Below are 17,613 nucleotides of genomic sequence, written 5' to 3' on the forward strand. Positions count from 1 at the left end.
TTTAATGCCTGGTTTACGCCTCAAATGAAAGAACTAAGATTACAAAAAAGAAAGCTTCAATCCATCTGGCTTCACTCCCCCACCAACGATAACAAGGCCAAGCTAATGGACCACTCCAAATTCTACAAGAAAGAAATAATGAATACAAAAAAGAACATATTCAACAGGAGAATTTCTAAGGCTAAGTCTAACACTAAGGAACTTTTTACCATCCTTCGTGAAATGGAATCCCTGATCCCGCCGGCAGACAATGACCCAAAGGACAAGCTATGGTGCACTGCCATACAAAATACGCTGTCAAATAAAATTGCATCTCTCCAACTCAAAATAGCGAACAAGAAGGCCTCACTGCCTCTATCGGAGCAGCAACCTCCCCAATACACTGGGAACAAAATGACCCTAGCTTCAAAACGAGTTCCATCCTCGAGACAGAGAAAATCATACTTTCCTTAAAACCCTCGAAATGTAAGGGCGACAGTTGCCCAGCCCAAATCATAAAAGATGCAGCTAGGGACTTGGCCCGTTTCATCTCTAAGCTCATCAATGCCTCCTTCAAAACCAACACAGTGCCCAATAAGCTTAAAGAATCTTGGGTCCTCCCCATGCTTAAAAAACAAACCCTTGAGGCCACTATCCCAACTAATTATAGACCCATTACTACTGTCCCTTTTCTACTTAAAATTATTGATAGAGCAGCCTACATTAAAATTCAGGAATATTTGGAGCTAATCAGTTACTAGGATTGCGGCAAACTGGCTTCGGCCCTCATCACGGTACGGAAACAGCCTTGCTAGACCTTAAGACCCAAATTGACGAGCTGAAGGGCAATGGGAAAACAGCTATGCTACTTCTCCTGGAACTACCAGCAACCATCAGGGGAGGCCATAGCCTGGGTCCAATCCTTTCTGGCTAACCGCACAATGAGAGTCTTCTCCCCCCCCCATCAGCTTCCGCCGACCCAATTCAAATACCGTGCGGTGTACCACAGGGATCGTGTGTCTCACCTACCATGTATAACATTTTTACTAAGCCTTTGTTTGATAAGTTGGACAGACTGGGTGTCACCTACACAAATTATGCAGATGACTCCCAGATCCTCATCCCCCTTTCAGGCAACTTCCTCGAGGATACGGTTTTAGTAAATAAGATATACCTCCTCATTCAGGCATGGATGGCATCCCACGGCCTCTGCCTGAATGACGATAAAACTGAGATATTGATCCTAGGCTCTGAAACTAAATATCAAAAACTTAGTCCTAGTTATGCCTCCTTCAATATTGACAACAATCTCATCAAGGTGATGCCTGCTGTCAAGACCTTAGGATTTTACCATGACTCCTCACTCACATTCAAGAAAAAGTCAACTCACTTGCATCTACAACAGCCTACACTTGTAAGGTCATCCGAGCCTGCAGACAGTTCCTTTCTGCCGCTAGCTGCATTACCCTGGTTAATGCTCTGATCATGTCCAGACTAGATTATTGCAATGCCCTGTAGTCAGGCGCCAACAAATATGTCACGGATCAAATCCAAAGACTGCAGAATAATGCCCCAAGAGCAGCATTCAACATCCGCTTCAGAGAACACATCTCTAATTCTAGAAGAGAGGTGCACTGGTTAAAAATTACTGACAGGATCTTCCTTAAAACAGTCTCACTCACCTCCAAATGCTTGAACAATCTATCACCCCCATACCTTGCTGAAAGGATAAATAGGAGAACTGCCACCCGCCGATGAGAGCCGCCAATGCCTACATCTTAGAGACGCCCAGATTTAAACGAACCACAACTGGTGGAACAAGTTCCCAGTTAAAGCAGCGCCATCTTGGAACGCCCTCCCACTAGATCTCAGAGTGGAACAACCCCATCCTCAATTTAGACGCAATGTACTCAAATGGCTACGAACAAATGACTCTTAACCTGCTCAGCTTGTACCTTGCTCCAATACCGGCTTGTATTTGCCACTGACCTTACCTATCGATTGCAACATGGATTACATAACATGTGAGCGCCTATCGATTGCAACATGGATTACATAACATGTGAGCCTGCGCTTCCACCACTCTACTTTAACTGGAGGTGGCAGTAATTATATATTTCTTGTATGTATTGTATATACTTGACATGTTTCTGTAACCAAGCTCTAAGTTATCTTGTCCTTGTCCTATTGCGCCCAACTACCCAAGGGTACCAAATAAATAAACAAACAAAACTTTGGTTTACAGGCGGCTAAAAGGTCTCCCTCGTCTTTAGCCATAAAGGTTAGTGACCAAAAAACCGCAGCGGGAATGCAGTGACTTGCTGTGGGCTGGGTCGGACTGGGCCATTACATTGTCTCGGGCACCAATGAAAACGTGGCCCACAGTTGCAAATGGCAAATCATTCCTTTTGTGAATCAAATATGATGCACAATTTGCATTTGAAAAAATATTTACTCGGCAACACTCTCAAAACTAATAGTCGTATAGTGAAGTAACTCATCAAACTGGCCAACACTGGCCAAAAAAGTTGCCCACTTTGACCTACAAAACTGGCCCACGCCAGCATTTTGCGTTTTGGTTGGGCCTATTGCCCTATGGGCCAGTCTGAGTCTGGCTGTGGGACCCTCGGTCATGTGGCCTTTGCACCACAAGATCAAAAAACACACCACACATATTACCAAGCAATGTTGCTCGACGATAGAAAAAAACGTGCGTATAGGTGATCAGAAAACATTTAGGATCAGAAATGGAGTTTAACCTTTAGCCAAAAACACCCTCGGCCTTATTTTACATGGGCAAGAGCAGGAAACGGAAGCGTACGTGCAAGGCGTAATGATTGTGTGTCCATTACACGCTATGCCCCCTTGTTGTGCTCTCAGAAGGCACAGGAGGGGCACGGAGCGGAATCCACATTGGTTTTGCTCCTCCTGAAGACCAGACTGAGTCCATAGGAATCCATTAACACATGCTCCCTGCAGACCGTAATCTGGAGGCGGCATTTATTTATTCTAAGGACGGAGAGGAAAACTAATGCGTAAATGGGAGTACCGTGCCCAGGAATGTTCACAATTGCAAGCAGTAGATACGGGATAGCCTTGGTCGTCCCCTGGATAGAATTGAATTCCTATTAGAATAATCCTGTTTGTTTTCTGGAATTGTTGGGCCTAGATTTAGAATAGGGACATAACTACACATCCCAGCAAGCAAAGTGGCATTAAGTGAAAGCCAAGACTGCCCCTAGAGAGCTACTGAACATGGGTCAGCTTGGCAGCTTTGCATGGCATGTGCTGGGCGTACAATTCTTTGAAGGGCAGACACATTCTTGGCAACAAATGGTTAAATGTGGGGGCTGCTTTTGGTAACCATGGTTTCAAATTTCTAACTATGACAATTTACGACAGGGCCGCTACGTTTCGAAGGGCAGCTCGAATGACATTTTGCAGGAAGTGCGGCTATTTTCAGACGCAGGTCCGCGGCTGCCAGCCTTAGAAAGTTGAAACAGGGACATGGAGACACGACACAGGCCACAGGCGAATGGACCAATGACAACCAGAAAACCCTGCGACAGTTCACCTCGCAAAACAGATGTGTACAGGGAACCAGACACATGCACAGGCATCTCTCCACCAGATGTGACTATGGCCTGGCCTATCATCTGCAGGCAGAACACCATACGCCCCCTTTATTGGAATCTGTCACCTAGGCCTCACATGTGACCCAAAGACGTGACTCAGCACGAGATCTGTGCCTACATCACCACACATCATACACGGGTAAAAACAAAATGAACAAAACAATAACACCAAAACCAACAAAAATCAATATAAGAAAATGGGAAACCCCCATCAATTGGGCTCGTTTGTCATTAAGATGCATGCACTTTACAGGGGGCTCCCATCAGCATTTATACTTTTAACTTCTTAGCTCCTAAGTAATTGTGGTAACTGCGCCCGTTAGTTCTAGAAAAAATTTTGACATGCTGTCTTACTTGGCCTACTTTAATCATGTGAATCACATGCGGGATCAAAGCTTGAAACATACATTCTATGTCAAGACGGGAGGCGAGCATTGTGCTTCAACTTCTTTTATTATTCTACAGCAGTTTCAACAACACAATAAAGAAAAACTGAAAAGGTGTCTCCCTCATCCCTTTTCTTTCCAAAACTACAAATCCCACTGTCCTTGTAGTCCTTATGGCGTCAGTCCAGCCTATGATCCACTTCCTGTTCCTGGACCCCTCCTCTTCTTTTGCTGCTCTTCAAGCAGATACCTACCCTTTCACATCTATTCCAGGAGGTAGCATGAGTAGATCATTTTGCATGCATATGGATGACATGTTTGTGAAGGAATTGTAATGACAGTGATACACTGATGATATGGAACGTCTCTTTGAGAGAAATAAGGCTTTACAGTAAGCGCATAGCGATTGATAAGCACATTTACCAATTCCAAGCAGCGTGACCATACCGCAGAGATAGGAATCATAGGAACGGTGAGAAAGCTTAGGAAGCGCGCGACCGAGCGAGCAAACGCAGGCGAGAGGGAGGCGAGTCACTTGTTGCATTCTCAGCACACCCGGGGGCTTGCCCTCCCTCTCAGCAGACGAGAGCTCCACGGCCCTCACTCTCGCGGAGGTGGAGCCTGAACGAGAGCGACACGGCAGCCCCCTCCAGCAGAGAGGGGGCGCAGAGGAGCTGCGTCGTATTCTCATATTCATTGTGCAACATTAGATACCACCACAGCAAGCAGAAACCCGGGCCCGGCGGTGGTAACGAGTGTTTACTTTACTCGGAACGGGCAATTTAAAAGTTAGAGAATTACAGACAGAGCCACAAATCACCCTGAGTCTTCAGGAGTGTTCACACATGGTGAACGAGCATGGATACACGCGCAGGAAGCTCAGGACTAGAGCTGACAGCTCCAGTTACACCACAGCCGTAGAGGCAGAAGACAGTTCTACCAAGCACACAAGACACTTGGAGAAGAGTTAGAGGTGCTGGCCACAAAAATAAAAAAAGAATAATACTATATATTAAATAAACAGAACTTGAGGGCGTGGCCAGCAGAGCCATGGATTGTGGCAGCTTTGCTAATGGCCTCCAACTGAAGCCTGTTTCCGATCCCCTGTAAGGTGACAAAGCCAATTCCTGCAACCGGAACGGCCCATCTACCAGCTGTCCAGAGATGTGGCAGTATCGATAACGGCGTATGCATGGAACCCGCCGTTAGTGTTGAAGACTTGATTTGCTGGAGGAACTGCTGGCATCCATCCTGTTGACGCCCTCCACCCCTCACCATAGAATAGGGAGAACCCATGACCATGAAGCCATGGAGGCCCACCATCACCTGCGATGGAGCCCCGGAACCTGAAGCAAAGTGCTCCTCAGTATAGATGCGAACGTGGCAAGCAGTCCTAGCCCGAGAGGGTATTCACCAACTGCCTTGTATGCAAACAATTGCCCCCCTGAAGTGCCTAGAGAGATACTTTCGCTATGGCCAAACAGCAGAAGGCCCTGAAGAGCGGGGACATCTCCACCATGCTGCTCACAGGGTTAAAGGGAGAAAGTTAGAAGCTGCCAAAACCACACCGCATGCTTCACCAGGAGGGTCCGGACTACTAGCAACCAAAGAAGATATTCAGGCCTTTATGATGGACAGAATTTTGCTCCTGTATGACGGAACTTACCACCAAACTCGAACATACGGACCAAAGAGTGACAGAGGCAGAAACAAGACTGGGCGAAGTTGAAGACCTGACCAGGGAGCACTCTACGTCTCTGCTTCAAATACAACAGATTCGGGCCCTATCAGATAAAAGCGGGATCCTGAAATATAAGCAAGAGGACTTGGAGAACAGGGCCCGACGAAATAACTTACGAATTAGAGGTGCCCCCATGGCAGTTTCGGACGAGAACCTAGCGGCGTACGTAGGGGACCTATTTCAATCCCTCCTGCCTCACCTTGTAAAGTCCTAGCTCCTGTTGGACCGTACACACAGATTGCACCTTGCATAGGTTTGGACACAGAAGCCCCCCCAGATGCGATTACCAGGGTTCACTTCAATACGACCAAAGAAGCAATAATGGGAATTGGCCGCTCTCGTGATGAACTCAAGTTCCAGGGGTCCCCCCAGCAAATTTTCCAGGACCTGGTGGCGGTGAAAATACAGAAACGGAGGGCCCTACGGCCACTGACACTCTTCCTCCGAGTGCATACAATTAAATACTGCTGACTATTTCCCACTGCGGTCAAGTTTTCCTGCAAAGGAACCGCCCGAACGAACGCACACCTGGAGGACGCCGAGAGAATTCTGAACTTCTCCGCGCCTGATGGGGAAAATTGCTCTGCGGTCGCCTCAGGTGGGTATATGGGCAACGCCCCTCCCCCCCAAAACCAAGACGCTTGGCGTGGTCAAAGGTGCAGAAGGGTCGTAATAGAAGATAATGGCCCCTGCGGCATGCTAACTTGATCCCAGGATGTCAGCGCCGGAACCAGAGTCTGTGCTGCCTCCCTTGGACATCCCAGACAGCTGGTCCAATGGAATTTATTATTATATTTTTGGGGGAAGCAGGTTACATGATGCCAGTGCCGACAAGCTTAAAACGGTCTAAGCCCGACTCCAAGGTGGATGTCATCGGAATGCCCTTGTAGTGTACTGCCGACATGCAATGGCAGTCGAAAAGTTGGGAGTCCAGAGTTCGGACTTGGTTCACAGTTAGGTAGTTTTTTGTTAATGGAAAATCAGCTGGAACAATGACACAAGAAGCCTTATACTCTAAACGGTGACTGCTGATCCCTTGACCCACCCCACCTCTCCCCCTATGGCCGTCCCAAGAGCAGGGACTTCCCTAAGCATTTCCTGGCCTCAGGTGACACCAAGAAGGGGGGCAAGGCTATCCTAGTGGCTAGGCACATCCCATTCTAGGTATTAGACACTATCTCAGACCCTGGAGGCATTTTATTGGCGTGAAGGGGATGCTCCTAGGCCAACTGCACTCGCTAGTTTCCATCTATGCCCCGAAGGAGGGCAGGAACGCTTCCCGATAGACTTGGCAGCCCTCCTCCCATTCCTAGAAGGCCAGGTCATAATCAGGGGAGACTTTAACGGAGTGCCCGATACGGATAAAGACAAATCACATGCACCGATCCCCAGGGACTTCAAAATTGCACTCGGGATCCTCCTTCTGTTTAGATCCTTCGGTGTCGTGGATGCATGGAGAGTTCTAGACCGGAAGAAAGAAACTACACTTTCTTTTCACAGCTCCACCGTACCTCTTCACGCAGCAACTTGCTCATAGTCTCTCCCCAGCTCTTGTCTTACACAAATTAGGTGGTAATCGCTCCAAATGTCCTCACAGATCACGCCCCAGTGTCTCTGCAGATCAGATCCTGGAATCCTACCCCCGCAGCCAGACCTCAATGGTGTCTGTATGACCCGATACTAAACAACCTGGCCTTAACTTAAGCGATGAGGTAGCAAGTGCAATGAAAAATTATTTCCGGGAAAACCCAGTGGAATTGACCTCCCCGGCCTCAACTTGGTAAGCCATGAAGGCAGTTATTAGAGGGCATCTAATTGCACACACAGCAGCGTACTATAAAATGAAGAAACAGACGAAAACCTGCCTAGAGAAGAAGATAACAGCCTTTGAAGGTATATTCGGGGACCGACCGAACCTAGTAATAGAATCGGATGCAAGCCGACAAGGCTGGGGATCGACAGCGAGGAAGAGCTCCGTCTTCACATAAACTGCCTAGAATTGCTGGCACGTTCCTTCGCCATCAAGGCGTTTACGAAAGGGAACGTGAGCTCATGTGTCCTTCTCTAAATGGACAACATATCAGCAGTCAGGTATATAAACCACTTAGGCGGAACAAAATCCAAATTGCTGGCAGAACTGGTGAAAGATTTCTGGCATTTCTGCCTTCAGTCAGGAACGTCAGTCACGGCAGAGTACCTGCCGGGAGAGCTCAATGTAGTAGCCGACTGGAACTCTCGATATCTGACAGACTCCTGTGACTGGAAGCTGGACTCAGAGACATTCCAACAGCTGATCGAGCGGTGGGGACCAGTGCACACCGACTTATTTGTGTCTCGTCTCAATGCACAGGTGAGCAGCTTCTTCAGCTGGAGGCTGGACCCGTCCGCCCAGTTCCCAGAGGCTTTCGTCCACTTGTGGGCAGGGGAGATTCATTATATGTTTCCCCCCTTTGTGATGTTGAGCAGAGTGCTAGCGAAGTGCCGGCGAAAGAAGGCAGAGATGATTCCGATAGCTCCGATATGGAAATCTCATGTATGGTTTACGATGCTGATGGAAATTACAGCGGCTGTCCCGAATGTGCTCCCAGAAGGAGAGCATCTGCTCATGGACTCAGCTGGGTCGGTTCACCCTCTGAGAGTGAGGGGGACTCTCCCGCTGATAGCGTGCAGGATATCAGGAGACATTGGGCGCTGTCAGGCATTTCGGCACAAGCTGCTGAGCTCATCGCGGAATCGTGGGCTCCTTCCACTAGGAGGAGCTACGACGCGGCTTGGCCACGTGGTCAAGCTGGTGCAGAGGGAGACATTTTCATCCCGTTTCAGCGCCTATAGTGGCAATCCTAAATTTTCTAGTGCAACTTTAACAAGATGGGAAAGCCTACAGGACGGTTGGAGTCTACAGGTCAGCCAGATCAGCTGGACACCTGACAGTCGAAGGCGCGCCAGCGGGCACACATCCGGCGGTGACCAGGCTCATAAAGGAGCCCGATACAAAGCACCCACGGAGCCAAGATACAGGTAGTTGTGGGACGTTACAGTAGTGCTACGGCTACTAGGCAGTTGGCTGTCAGACAAGTACCTGTTACTGAAGCAGCTATCAGGCAAACTAGCTATGCTTCTATGTCTGGTGTCCTGCAAACGAGTAGATGTTAAAGCACTAGAGATACACAGAAAGTCCCTCGGTCCCGAAGGGGTGACCTTCTCCATAGTAAGAAGGACGAAAACAGGGTCCACCTCAGTACATTACCCCCATTTCCCACGTAACTCTGAATGGGGTATAGCAAGATGCATTAAAGAGCATGAGAGCAGGACGGCAGAGCACAGAGCGCCAGGCACTACGCAATTATTGATAGCACGTAGGAAGCCATTCCAAGCGGTGGCGACTGCCACCATAGCCAGGTGGGTGCGCGAGGTGATGCAGCTAGCAGGCATCAATCTAAGGGAATACGGAGCGCACTCAGTGAGAGGAGCTATGGCGACCGAAGCATTTACAGCAGGAGTAACTCTGCACGAGATCATGCAAGCCGCTGACTGGGCTAGCGATTGTACTTTTAAAAGAGTTCTATTTTAAGCCAATTAAAGGAGTCGCAACAGCGGTTTTATTGAAGCTTTGAACAAGCATAATGTTCGCCTCCAGTCTTGACATAGAATGAAGATTACCCCTGCTAATTGCGCAGGGAGTCTTGATTCTATTAAAGACCCGTATTGTACTGTGCAGACTAATGAATGTTATATTGGCTGAGAGACAGTGCACAAACTCCACCCCGATATTGTTTATTTGTATATCTCTAGAGGAGGACCAGAAGAATATTTGAGCGCGAAAATGCATAGGCTGCGAGGCCTGGAAGTAACAAAGCGCTACACCGCCAAGTAAAGGAGCGGATAGAGCACCAGTTGTTATGTTTCACCCCGTTGGATAGTTGTGCAAGTTAAAGGATGTAGTTCAGAGCATAAAAGAAGAGGAGGAGTCCAGGAACAGGAAGTGGATCATAGGCTGGACTGACACAATAAGGAACACAAGGACAGTGGGATTTGTAGTTTTGGAAAGAAAAGAAAAAGGATGAGACACCTTTTCATTTTTTCTTTATTGTGTTGTTGAAACTGCTGAAGAGTAATAAAAGAAGTTGAAGCATAATGCTCACCTTGTAATCTTTAATAGAATCAAGACTCCCTGTGCAATTAGCAGGGGTAATCTTCATTACTGCTGAGTCCACTTTAAGCGGGGCACGCTTGCGGGGTTACCGTTTCTTAAACCTGCTTCATTGCCCATTGTTATGGTAGGAGCTCAGGAACATATAACATTGGATTATACCACGCACACTTAAACCAGTAACACTTCGTACACTTTATTAGTCCAGAAAAGAGTAGGGAGCACCCCACTAGAGGGCAAAGCTGCACCAGGGCCACATTGGCAGTATGGTCTTGGGCACAATCCCTCTTTATTATTTAAGAAAAGGTCCCTCTGGCTGGCAAAGCTGCACCCAGGTATACAGGGGTTCACCAAAGGTTCACTCACGGCTCCTTCTCCGGTCTCACGTCTGTGTGCACTTTAGCTTCTCACCAAGTGCGGCCGCATAGCAGCAAGAGCCGCATTCTGGTTAATACACAATGGTTTCCAGATGCTGGCAGGGAGGTCTTTGGTCTGCCAGAGGAGCTGGGTGATGCCTCATGCCGGCCCTGGAATGGGTCTTGCTACTTGCAGTGATCAGGAGTCTTTTGTACCTCCATCAGGTGTGGAAAGGCTGTAAGCAGCAGTCACTTGGTAGCAGCGGGGGAACGGCAGCAGGACAGGCCGCAGCATCTTTCCAGGCACATCATCCCTGACCGCACAAGCACTTTCTTTGGGTAGAGCCGTGGTCGGGCCCACATTGTTGCACCATCAGCAGGGCACGTAGCGTACCATCAACTGAGGAGCTGGTGTGAAGGGGCAATGCTGCCCTACTTGTTGATGGTGTTGCAGTGGTACTGTGTCCCAGGGAGGTACCCAAACCAATGTGGTGGCATGTCTGGGCTGCACTGCTATCGGTCTTCCCCATGCGGGAGCTTTGCCTGGCAGTGGGTCGCACAGACTATCCTTCTCCCTACCCTTGCAGGAACGTGCTCATTTGAGTGATGAGGGCCGCGCCTCATCTCCCCCAGCCACAAGTAATCTGGTCGGGAGAGGGAGGAAAACGTTGCGCTAACTCCGTCCCCAGTTGTCAGCTTGATTTTGCCCATCCCCTCTCCCAGGTGGGAACAATTCCTTGTCATCTCCCCCAGGTGGGAGTAGTCACAATCTCTCCTTTCCTTTTGCGCTACGTTGGATGCTGCACCTACTCTCCCCCAAGCGGGAGATGGTATTAATGTGGCAGCACAGGCCGGGCTGCTTCTCCCCCAGGCGGGAGCTGATATTTTCCTTGCAGTGGTGGGTCCATGCCACAGCCGTGCTCCCATGAGGGATTGGCCAATTGACTTCCTGCAGCAGCGGTCTTGGCTCCTCCATGTGGGAGTTCATATACTTGATGTGGCACGGTAGGGGCCGCGCCACGCAGTATCCTCAGGGAACAGCAGCAGAATCTGCACCCTCTCTCCCTCAGTCGGGAGGTTGCTGAGATGACTGGAGCGGTGAAGGCCATGATCCTACGCTCCCCCAGGTGGTAGCAGTAATCCTTACGCCCTGTTTGGGCTCCCCCATTCGGGAGATTACCCTGGCTGGCACCGGGGAGGCCGGCGCAGCAAAAAAGGCTCTGTGGCCCTGTTTACCATGCTCTCTCTTTCCCATGTGGGTGCAAGCTTTGCTGCGCCTACGCTGCACGGCAGGAGCAGGATGTGACCCTGCAACTGGAATCGGAGGGGCCGGATCCCATCCTCGTCGCCATTGTTATAGGGTCGGCCAGTCCGGCCCCATTGTGGTGTGTGGGTTGGCAGAGCTCACACAGCGCCTGAAGAACACCAGTCAGGCAGGGTGAAATGGTGTGGGCTGAAGAGCGGGGCACAATCGTCCCCTTTATTGGTATCTGTCACATGGTCACACATGACCCAAACACGTGACTCCTCACGGGCTCTGTTCTGACATCACCACATCCATGACAATAGTACAATTAAAACAAATTATGTATATGGGTGCCGTTTGCTATTCATGGAATTTTTAAAATTATCCATTGCATGCTGGGACTTGTAGGTCCTCTTTTGGAAATCTGGAACTACATTTTTAAGCATGTACATCACAATGGTCCAAAAACCCAAGACTGATCCAAAGTGAGAGTCTAGGGCAGCAGACCAGCATTTAACGACGGCCACATTGCATTGGGGAGATGTTAGTCCAGTCCTTTTTTTCTTTGCGTTCTGGGACTTTATTTTCCATAGTCCACTATTATTCATCAAGGATTACAAGGTCCAAAGAAACAAAAATACGACTTAGTTGTTATCATCCAAAGCGAACAGGTCTTGTCTGGGGGTGTAACGTGTAGTGTATAGTTTTAAAGATTGCATTGTAAAATGTAACTGTGTACATGTCAACATAGAGGAATAGCCAAGAGTGTAAGTTTGCAAAGGGAAAAAGGGTGTTTGCAAACGGCGTGTAAGGGGGTAGTAGAAAAATAAACAGAGACATATAAAAAAAAATGCAAAGTTGTAAAGATAAATTGGTACGCTTCACGTTGGTTACCCTCAGCAAGTCTTGGCTTTCCACCAACAGCACTTTGCATGCTGGGAGTTGTAGGCTAATTCATACAAACTACAAATCGTATCACACAATGAAAGCAAGATGCGCTGACAGTGTGGGCGCAGGTGTGTGTTAGTAGATATGGAAACAAACATGTGTTTAAAAATTGAAATAACAATACAGTCTCCAGCTAAGCAGCCAGTCCTTTCATAAATGACAGGGTTTGTGTGTGTTGCTGGCTTCTTGCAAAAGATCCCAACATGTGCACGGGTGCAGCAGCTCGTTTGGAGAACGTGTGCACTCGGGCTGCAGCAGGCAGGCAGGCAGGCAGGCCGCACGCCAGACGCCGGCCTCGCCTGCTCTCCCAGGCCCGGCCCTGCACGCTGAGCTCGGGCAGCGAGTGGTGGGGGCTCTGTCTGGACTCACCTGCCTGTAGAGCATCCGGAAGGGCCTGAGGTATGGGGAGGCGGTGCAGGCAGCAATCTCCACCTCTGCAAGCTGCTCCATGGTGTGGGAGGGGGAGGGCTGCAGCAGGCGTGCACACACACACACCCTGCTTCACATGGGGAGGGGCTGCATGCACCAGGCGTGCTCTCCACTTCCCCTTCACTCTGTCTCCTCCCTGTTGCGTCGCAATAGGCAGCGTTCCTATGAAGCTAGCCACTTCTCCAACTCTTTCATGAAGGGGACTGCATCTTGATGCCAGAGGGGGAGAGCTGCCCAAGAGGAAATGGAGCCTTTCTCCACCTTTGCACCCTGGCAAGTTATAAAGCACAGACAGCCAGCCAGCCAGAATGGCCAAAGCTGGGCAGTGCAAAGGAGCCTGGAGCCGCTGGACCATGTGAGAAGGGGGGACCAGAAAACTAAAGGATCAAGGGGACACCCAAAGCTCTCAACCTTTTGTGTTGCCCCAATGAGTGAAAACACCTGATTTTGTTTTTGGCGGGCGAGAGCCCACTGAACTGTATGGGCGTGTAGGGGGCTTGGCGGGTGAGTCAGCTGATTACAAGGCGTTGACACGGCCAAAATCGTGCAAGTAGGGGTCTGGACATCCTCACTCTAGTCCAGCACTGAAGAGGTCGGGAGAAGTGTTGTACATGAACAAAAGGGACACAGCCCCTTTAAGAAGGGAAACACAGAAAGAGCGGGAGGAAACCGGAAGGGGAGGGGGTTGGAGGAAGGGACGGCAGAAAGTGTGAAGGAGTGAATAAAGGAAGTTCACAGCAGCGCTGGCTCCGTCTCGTTCTTGCATGCCTGTGCGTAACTGAGTAGAGCCCAACACTGGCGACGAAGCCGATGCGATTCCTCGCGTGCCGGCAGCAGTAGCAGGAGGGCGGTAAGCCCAGCAGTCGGGAAGGGCCTGTGCGCCCTGTTGGAGGGCCCGTGCGCCCAGCAGAGATCGAGAGGGCCCGTGAGTGTGCAGTGGCCTGTCGGCCCTGCAGGAGGGCCCGTGTGCCCAGCACCTAAAAAAAAAAAGGGCCCGTGTGCCCTGCCGGCAGCAGTAGCAGGAGGGCGGTAAGCCCAGCAGTCGGGAAGGGCCCGTGCGCCCGTAAGAGTGCAGCGGCCTGTCGGCCCTGCAGAAGGGCCCGTGTGCCCAGCACCTAAAAGGGCCTGTGTGCCCTGCGACAGCAGCGGCCTGCGTGCCCTGCGACAGCAGTGGCCCGTGCGCCCTGCTGGAGGGCCCGTGTGCCCAGCGGAGATTGAGAGGGCCCGTGTACCCGCTAGTGCAGCGGCCTGTCAGCCCTGCAGGAGAGCTCGCGTGCCCAGCAGCGACCAGGAGGGCCCGTGGGCCCATCGGCAACTTCGGAAGGCCGGCGCACCCATCATCGAGCCGCGGTCCGTGTGCCCACCGGAGTCTGAAGCATCAGCTACGAGGAAGACCGGAGAGCCGGAAGAGGCCCGTACGTCTCGCGAAGGTGAGGCCCAGAGGACCGAAGAACAGAGAGTGTCAGCCGCGAGGAAGACCTGCAGGCCCACGGCGCCAACAACAAGTAAGGTGCCGGGAAGGGATAACTGCAAAGAGGGGAACCCCATGTCTCCCGCACGTGACATTTTCACAAAAACACACTTAAGGGTGAACCACGTTACTGCAAAAAGAGAACCCTGTGTCTCCCCACGTGACATTTACCGAGATCATACGCCAGGAATGCCACGTTAAAGAGGGAAACCCCGTGTCTCCCACAAGTGACACTCAAAATACTAAGGAGTACACGCCACGGCACAAGGGAATCCCCGTGTCTCCCCACGTGAAATTAACGAAATCATACGCCAAGAATGCCATGTTAAAGAGGGAAACCCCGTGTCTCCCACAAGTGACACTCAAAATACTAAGGAGCGCACGCCACGGCACAAGGGAATCCCCGTGTCTCCCCACGTGACATTTAACGAGATCATATGCCAGGAAGGCCACGTTAAGGAGGGAAACCCGGTGTCTCCCACAAGTGACACCCAAAAATACTAAGTGAGAGAGAGGGAAGGAAACCCTGTACCAGGCAAAACTCCACCGCGGAGCCTTGCACCACACCCGGACAGCAAGACCAACCTGGGCACACGTGCACAGGAAGACGCAGCGCCAAGAGACAATCGTGATCAACGCCCACGCGCCACCTGACCAACTAGAGCATACCAAGCAGCAACATCATGTTGGCCCAGGATGCAGCAGATCCCAATGCCCAACCACCACCACCAGGGACACCCTCCTCTTTTGCAAGCCTAATGAGGAGACCCGCCCCATTCACATTAAACCCACACCACGACCAGGGCCAACGATGGGAAGAGTGGATGGAGGAGTTTGAGGACTTTGTGGGTGCCATCAGCACACAAGAACCTCCCAACATACTAAGCATCTTTGCAAATGTCGCAGGGAGAGAAATTAAAAACATCATCCGTACGATTCCCCTACAGGACCGCACCACATATGCGAAACTCCGGCAAGCCATAAATGAAAAGATTGTCATCTCACCCAACCGTGACTATGAGAGATACACTTTCAACCAATGTGGTCAATTACCTCACGAATCAATAGGAGAATTTGTCATTCGCCTTCAAAGGAAAATATCGAAGTGCGATTTCGCCAACTTTAATGACGAAGTAGCCATCAGGCTACGCATCATAGAAGGTTGTGTATCCTCGATGTTCGGAAACACCTCCTAAAGAAACCCCTATCCCTAAAAGAAGTATTGGACCTAGCCAGAATTTATGAAAGAGTGGACATTCAGGCAGCAGCCATTGAGAACCCCAAGAAAGGAGAAGTTATAGCAGCAATGCACCCCGACACCCAGCTCCACAGACAAGGATAAACCCGAGGTACCCGACACAACGAACACAAAGCGACCGCCAATGCTATCGCTGTGGCTTCGAGTATCCGCACAGAGGTCCCTGCCCTGCCATCGGCCAACGCTGCATGAGATGCGGAATGGAAAACCATTTCCAAGTGATGTGCAAGGAACTACTACCGGAAGGGAGCTCAACACGCCCGCGACCTGCCACTCGCATGACGGAGACACACACGGAACAACATTGCCAGGCAGACAGAAATGCGCCATTCCCCACGAATGCTTATCAACGCCCAAACACCGTAAGAGCCCTTGAGGGGCTTCAGATTGAACCAGATAGGAAAGATCATGAACTATATGACATCCACCAGAGCGACTTCATGCAAAGCCTGGAACACGAGATGACCTACAAGGCAGAAACCCCAAGCCCCTTTGAGCAAGGCAGAGACCCATATCTCAACTCCCCACCACAACATCAGCCGGGAGGGAATGAACAGGCCCGATACCTACAAGATGGCTACGACAGAGAGTACGTGTGCCTCCTCAGTGCTGAAACTGAAGACACCTCAGCTCCCAGAGTAACAATCCAGATGGGAAGTACCAGAAACAGATTTATCGTCGACACGGGAGTGACGGTAAACGTCATGAATGAAGACATCTACCGGGAAATAGCCTCCTCGTACCCATTACAAGAATCCAAGACAAACATCTTTCAATGGGGAGCAGCACAGCCGATGACTTCCAAAGGAAAATTTCAATGTGACCTACGGCACAGGGACATCACAGTAACTGCCATGATACATGTCATAAAGAGTCCATCCGTCGACCGCTGCCTCCTCAGCTACCGCATGGCCAACGCTCTCGCCTTGATTAACCTACACTACGACCAGTCAGAAGTAATAGAGGGACTACCAGTGCCACACAAATCCGTCAGAGCAATGATCGACAGACCCCTGGCGAAGGGGGACCTCAAGAGCCAATTCCCCAGGTTATTCGAAGGAATAGGAATGCTAAAAGGATCACGCATCAAACTACACATCGACAATACCATCAGGCCAGTACCACAACACCCGCGCAAAGTGGGATTCCACCTTCAGGAACAGGTATCAAAAGAAATCCAACTTCTCCTTCTCAACGACATCATAGAGAAAGCAGAAGGGCCAACACCATGGGTATCGCCAATAGTAATAGTTCCCAAGGACAATGGTCGTCTCCGCATATGCGTTGACATGCGCATCCCGAACACGGCCATCCAGAGGGAAAGGCACCCAGGCCCGAGCCTGGAGGACATGTTGATCAGGTTAAACCAAGCGAGGTTCTTCTCAAAGCTTGACCTCAACCAGGGCTACCACCAGCTCGTCCTGGACCCAGAATCACGACCCATCACCACATTTGCAACGCACGACGGCCTATTTTGATACAAAAGGCTAAACTTCGGCATATCATCTGCCGCAGAGATCTTCCAAGAGACCATCAGGCGCCTCATAGCATCGGAGATGAACGCACTAAACTATAGTGACGACATCTTAATATTTGGAAGAGATCAGGAGCAACATGACAGAGCCCTAAGAACCATCTGCTCCATCCTACAAGACGCGGGACTGACTCCAAGTGTGACATCAACAAGACAAGCCTTAAATTCTTCGGCCACATATTCTCGAACAAAGGGATAACAGCCGACCCAGACAAGATTAAGGCCATTACCGATCTCCAGGCACCTACGACCACGGCAGAACTGCGCTCCCTGCTGGGCATGGCGGGATACTGTGCGCGTTACCTCCCGAACTACGCCACAACAACTGACCCGCTCCGCAACCTCCTAAAGAAGAATGCACTGTTCATATGGGATGCACCCTGTCAGGAAGCGTTCATAACGATAAAAGAAGGTCTCACCAACAACCGGCAACTGGCGTACTTTCGTCCAGACTGGCACACCATCATTACGGTCGATGCA

At 50.3% G+C, this 17,613-nt stretch overlaps 1 protein-coding gene across 1 annotated transcript in view; it reads right to left on the reverse strand.

Moving 5' to 3' along the window:
• The window catches only part of NUDT14 (nudix hydrolase 14), a 263,867-nt gene extending 250,576 nt beyond the window's left edge, over positions 1-13,291 (reverse strand). The window contains exon 1 of the mRNA XM_069638200.1: positions 12,811-13,291. Within this exon, the coding sequence (XP_069494301.1) occupies positions 12,811-12,891 (81 nt within the window). The 5' untranslated portion in view covers positions 12,892-13,291. The remainder of the gene's footprint in view (positions 1-12,810) is intronic.
• Between the last annotated feature and the right edge of the window lie 4,322 nt (positions 13,292-17,613).

This window comes from Ambystoma mexicanum, chromosome 14, assembly GCF_040938575.1.
Source record: "Ambystoma mexicanum isolate Mex_15411 chromosome 14, UKY_AmexF1_1, whole genome shotgun sequence".
NCBI classification, from domain to species: Eukaryota; Metazoa; Chordata; class Amphibia; order Caudata; family Ambystomatidae; genus Ambystoma; species Ambystoma mexicanum.